Source organism: Aethalodelphis obliquidens, unplaced genomic scaffold, assembly GCF_003676395.1.
Source record: "Aethalodelphis obliquidens isolate GAN/ISIS:26980383/991018 unplaced genomic scaffold, ASM367639v1 scaffold216, whole genome shotgun sequence".
Classification (NCBI taxonomy): domain Eukaryota; kingdom Metazoa; phylum Chordata; class Mammalia; order Artiodactyla; family Delphinidae; genus Aethalodelphis; species Aethalodelphis obliquidens.
In genome coordinates, this window is record NW_020838136.1 from 24,860 (window position 1) to 30,859 (window position 6,000).

Here is a 6,000-nt window from a genome sequence, read left to right on the forward strand (position 1 = left end):
ACTTTCCCACGGTCATTCTAGATGATTATCTATAAGGTTATGCTTTTCTTCTGTTGGAAGAGATCGAGTGGTAGCCAGCAAGTTCAAGTTCTGGAAAATTTCAACACATTAGGTCGTGTCTGTATGCTTTACATGGCTTCCGCTCTGATTAGATGATAAAACTCAGAAGTCCCTTCCAGGGGGAAATTTCTGGACTCTGAATTCTGTTCCTCTCTTAGCCTGTTGTACAGGAAAGTTTGTGTTCCTCTTTTTCCTATTGATTCTTAGGAGCTTTTTTTTGCATATGGGACACGTGCCCTTTGCCTCTCTTAATGGTTAAACTGTGTTGCCAAGTTTTAATAATGTACAGTTTATCTTTCAAATGGCTATTTTGAATTTTTAAAAAACTCGGTTGTTATTCTTTTTTGTCTTTTGTATCATCCTTTGAAAGACCTTTAATTCCCAAGACCATTAAAATAGTTTTTCGTATTGTTTTTTTTACTACTTTGGTGGTTTTATTTTTGCATGGAAATTTTAGGCCCATTTGGAATTTATTTTGATGTAAAGATTGTGGTAGTTGTTTAGAGTTACTTTTCCCCTCAAATAACTGGTAGTTGTTTCAACTCTAGCAAAACTTAAAGGTAACTTTTTTCCCCCAGTGATAACTTATCACAGAAAGAATCATGTTTTCTCAAACCATGTTATTGAACTTGACAAAGCTGTTTAAAATAGTTAGTAAACTTTTTCCTTCTCTCCCAAGGGATAGTATTTCTATTTCAGATGATGAAAATATCAAATAGAACAACTGGGAGTTGTGTTTGACCTAAATCTTTTTGACAGATGCTCCTAGAGATCATTTTTGAAACTACACAGTACTTGCAGTATTTGCCTTTCATCCATCCCCTTTTCTCCTACAAGGACACACCTTCATTTAGAAAAGATGTCGTATGTGTGTAACGTGGCACCAATCTGATTGAGACCTGTGAGCCCAGATGTATTTCATTGTTTACAGTTTTATTGAAATAGAAAATAGCCCATCCATTCTTACTGATTAAATTACTATTTATTTACTAGGTTGTTTTTTTTTTAATTGAGGAAGCAGTACATCCACAAGATAAAATATTTAAAAATACACAAAAGATAGTTATGGAAGATGTCTTTCTCCTCATTCGAGTTCCTCTAACTTTATCCCTCGGTTATATTTTTAATCAGTTTCCTGTGTATCCTTCTGGAATATCTTATTAAAAGTTACCCCCTTCTTTCTTAAATCACAAATAAGTGTATACTACTTGTACCTATCTTTCTGTGTCTTGTTTTATTCACTTACGATCTATATTGTGGGTTTTTCCATGTGGATACATATAGGTTTGTTTCATTCCTTTTTTATGGTTGTAGACTATTTGACTTTTATACAATTTATTTAATTAGTTCCTGATTTAGTATATTTTATTTTAAAAAGACTGTGGTAGTGAACATCCATAATTATGTCTGGGCATGTGAGAGCCTATCTGTAGTATAAATTCCTAGAACTGGGATTCCTGGGTTCAAAGTGCTGTTAGAATTTTGGTAGATGCCACAAATAGGTTGTATACTGTTTATTCTTGAACCAGTAGTAAGTATGTGTTAGTGCTCATCTGATTTAAATCCCCAAAGTTTGCAAGAGCAAGCTAGGCCTATATCTGTCGCTTGGTCATGTAGTTAGATCCTGAGGCCTAGATATTTTCATGTGATGGTCCATGATTTTAGCATTGTTAGCTCTTCATGGCCTGATCTCTACCTGTCTTTCTAGTCTCATGCCCCACTGTTCCTCTCCATGCACCTTTCAGAAAATAGGTTTATCGTTAACTACAATATTTATTAAGTATACTTTCTCTGAATTTAAAAAAATTTGCTTAAAATACTCCATAGGTATCACAAATTCGTAGATTATCAAATCACTTTCATCTGTATTTATCTCAGTACTACATCACCAACTGATTGTTTCTGATCAGAAAAATGTCTCTTGTGCAGTTTCTTAGGTTATTCCTTTTCCTTTGAGAGACAAAATTGTGATCGAATCAAGACATTTCTGTTTTCCTTAAAAGAATAACTGGAAATTAACTGTATTCCTTCTGTTTTTTTAAATTTTTTTTACATGATCATTATCTTTTGAGTCAACAGTGAACAGAACACTAAACCCAGAGCTAACGTATCTTGCTTTATCCTGTGATACCTTACGTACCGTCAGCATAACCCTGCGCAAACTGCTTCACCTCTGAGCTTCAATTTTGGCTTCCTTAAAAAGCAGATGGTGATATTTGCCTGTCTCACAGCCTTGCTGTGAGGATTAAATAAGATATCAGAAAGCCTCTAGCAGAATACCTGGAAGGAAGTTGGTTTTTGATAAATGTGTTGGATCTCTATGTTGTTGATCATAGAAGGGCAACTTAGCTGAACATATGTTACTTTTCCTTTTTAAAAATGAATTTCTCCTAGGTGCTGCTTACAGCTGATAACAGATAGACCCGCTGCCATTCAAGAGGAGCTAGATCTTATCCAAGCCCTGGGGTGCCTCGAAGAATTTGGGGTAAAGATTCTGCCTTTGCAAGGTGAGTTTTCTATTTAGTGTTGCACTATTATTAACTCATTTTGCATTAGTTCACTCGTGTTCCTTTTTAGGTTTTTAACTAAAGAGTACTTTTGGTCATTTAGTCCATTAGCAATAGATTCTGCCCTCTGTCCCATTTTTCAATAACAGTACAGCCGTGAGGCTATTGGATAAAAGCACAAATAGAAATTGGGGAATATGGATGAGAGTTTCAGGTTTACATCAGTTTTGGATTGCAATTTATTTACTTGTTTCAGTTGCATAGATTTAGAATTAGCTATAAATGATAATAGTTTATTTGTTTTTATGCTTACTGTAGAATATTCTTTAATTAAACAGATTTTTTTTTTTTTTTAAGCAGCGGGAATGACAGGAAGTTGTTGTTTAGAATTAAATTACTAGCAATTTGTTAACATTGCTCGAGTTCTTTTACCTAAAGGTAGAAGTCAGGTTAGTACCAACTCAAACCATCCTGCTGTCCTATCAGGACAGTGGGTGTCTCCCAGTGTCCTGAACCTTACCTGATAAGAAGGAGGTAGATTTTCAATCCCGGACCTCGTTGCCCTAAATGAAGCGGGTATGCTTGGCGATTAGTGGTATGCTTGGCTAGTTTCCATGTAATCTCTTATCTTTATTCTTAAAAAAAAATTACGTTTACTATTTATTTTTTATTGAAATATAGTTGATTTACAGTGTTGTGTTAGTTTCAGGTATACAGCAAAGTGCTCTTACCTTTGTTCTTAACTCTGGAAACGTTTGGAATTGGGAGTGGGGGAGGCATAACTAAGTTCCTTCCATCTCTCTGGTTTTTGATAAATTTTCATCAGAATTGTGTGTGTGTCTCTCTTTTTCTTTTTTTAAACTTCTAGTATCTTCGGTCAGTGATAGCCTGTTAAAGGTTCCTTGGTGTCTTTGTCTTCTGAGGTGCTTTGAGTCAGGTGGATCTTAGGGAATATGAGGCAGGAGAGACATTCTCATGTTTTCATGTGGATTTCCACTGTAGTTTTACTAAAAATTAAAGTTCTGCTTGTCAGACAAATTTATTAGACTTTTAAAAGGTAATATTACCATTACCTTGAATATCTTTGTTTGACAGTAGTTTGTATGTGACTTATAAATAGCCGGCAACATCTGAAGCAACTGTGTTCAAGGTGACTGTTAAATCACTAGAAAATTCTACTCACTCGCACCATTCATGTAATTTTTGAGCTCAGAGCTTCTTAAAATTGTGAGGATTAATCAGAGTTACCAAAAAGCATTTTCAGTTTATTCTCAAATATCTTAAATTATTAACCACCTCCCCCGAAACACTTATACTTTTAATTGAGGATTTCAGTCATGAGAGAGTCCAGAGCACTGTGAAACTTTTGTCTTTCTTATATCTCTTGTTAGGTCAAGTCATTATAGCTTTGACTCTGTGTGTGTGTATATTTTAGCTAGTTATTTAATTCAAGCAGATTGATAGAATACAAAAAATGGTTTCCCAAATGCTATTAAAGTTTGAAAATTACGTTGCGCTCTGATTTTTCTTCGGTGCTCAATTAGCAGTATTTGCACATCAGCTGATGGGTTTCAATATCTGCAACCAAACTGTAGGTTCTGAGAAATTTCCTGACTGAGGAGAGTCTTAAGGAAGACTTTGCTTTCATGTTTTGACAGCTTTTCAGTTTGATATATTAATTTGGAATTTCCTATTAGAATGGCTTCTGGATGTGGAGATGGAATATTCTTTTTGTGTACTGTTTGTTGTATTTATGTCACAAATATAATTTAGGTTTTAGTATTCATCAGTAATATTGGACGAACAAAGTTACTTGATATTTAAAGATTTATGGTCCAGGTATTTTTTATTGTAGTCAGTGTACAGTAGTTCATTTTGTCACTTTGCTTTGTTTTGAAGCCTTCTTTGCCTACACTCCAGGAGTTGCTGCACCTCTCAGCAGGTGAGGGCTAGTGGTACTAGATAAGTTATAATGCATGAGTTAATAAAAAACAGGATTACAAATATCATATAAAAAATAATGCCTCGTGTAAGAATCGCCTATGATGTGTTTGTGTGTGTACATATGTGTGCTTTTCCCCATACCTTGGGTGTTTATGTTGTGTAAATTATTCTTACTATTCAAGTGAACCAATTTAGGATATTTTAGTTATCCCTGTGTTCTTTCTACAATAGAGTAAGTCGGTTTTCCAGACTTACAACATTGTGTTAAGCCCAGCTGGGAGCCCATGTTGCCACTTATTGCTGAGTAACTGGACACGTGTCTTAACCTTTCTTTGTGTTTAACTTTTCTCATTTACAAAATGAGCGTAGTAATGAGTACCTTATAGAATTGCTTGTAAAGATTAAGTCTGTATGTTTGTAGTGCCTGGGATATAGTAAGAGCTCTCTAATTAGGTATCAGCTGTCATTTTTATTATCTTCCTTGGAGGTCCTCTTAATGATGGCAGAATTAGAGTGGTCTTACCTACTTTCTCCTTCTCCCTCCCTCCCTCCCTCACTGTCCCTTCCTTCTCCTCCACTCTCCTTTCCTTACATTCAATAAAGATTAATTTAGGCACTTTTATTCCAGTAACCAAAATAATGAAGGGGTACCTCTTGACTTTGAGGGACTAATGTACTGAGAGACGTGACATGCAGGCCTGATTCTGTCTTGTTGGGTTTAAATTCTGATTCAGCCGCCTTGAGGTGTGTGATCTGTGGCAACTTAATGGCTTTGAACTTTACCTTCCTCAGTTGGAGATAATAGTAAAATATTCCCTGGACAGTCCTGAAAGTTATATCTTGAACACTGAGAATCCTTATACTAGAGAATACAATACTTAAGCATTTCTGTGAATATGTTAGTAATAATAATAATAATTGAGTGATTTTTAAGTTCTAAGTATACTTCGCGTGTAATTATTAATTCTTGTAAATACCCTGTGAGGTAGTGACTGTTATTGTTTTCATTTTTCTAGATCAAGGCACAGAGAGGTTAAGTAGCTTACTTGTGGTCACACAGCTAGTTAGAGGTGGAGCTAGGTAGTCTGTTTGGCTCAAGAACTTGCATATGTAACAGTAAACAATACTCTACTGATGAGGAGCTGTGAAAGTAAAAGATTCTTTGAGAAGGAAACTCTGACCTTTGCTCTCAATCATCAGCTAAGTGACTGACTTCTACACATTATCTCCTTCCTCACCTGTATGGTCCAATTTGTCCTTCTGCAACATCATGAGGAGCTATATATGTTCTGCATCTTTGATGCCCTTCATGAGCGACCGAAATTGAAATTTTACATCTGTGTTTTGCTGGGCATGTGCTGTCCCTTCCTCCTAAGGTTGTTATGAGACCGTTTGCCATGTGGGTAACTGGTCAATAAATGCTTCTTATGTCTGAGATGGGAGTGTGTGTGTGTGTGTGTGTGTGTGTGTGTGTGTGTGTGTGTGTGTG

At 35.7% G+C, this 6,000-nt stretch overlaps 1 protein-coding gene across 1 annotated transcript in view; it reads left to right on the forward strand.

The window, feature by feature from the left end:
• The window catches only part of LOC113616595 (neuroblastoma-amplified sequence-like), a gene marked incomplete at its 5' end in the record, with an annotated part of 52,485 nt that overhangs the window by 24,852 nt on the left and 21,633 nt on the right, over nt 1-6,000 (forward strand). Inside the window, one exon of the mRNA XM_027100008.1 lies at nt 2,455-2,567. Coding sequence (XP_026955809.1) covers nt 2,455-2,567 — 113 coding nt within the window. The remainder of the gene's footprint in view (nt 1-2,454; nt 2,568-6,000) is intronic.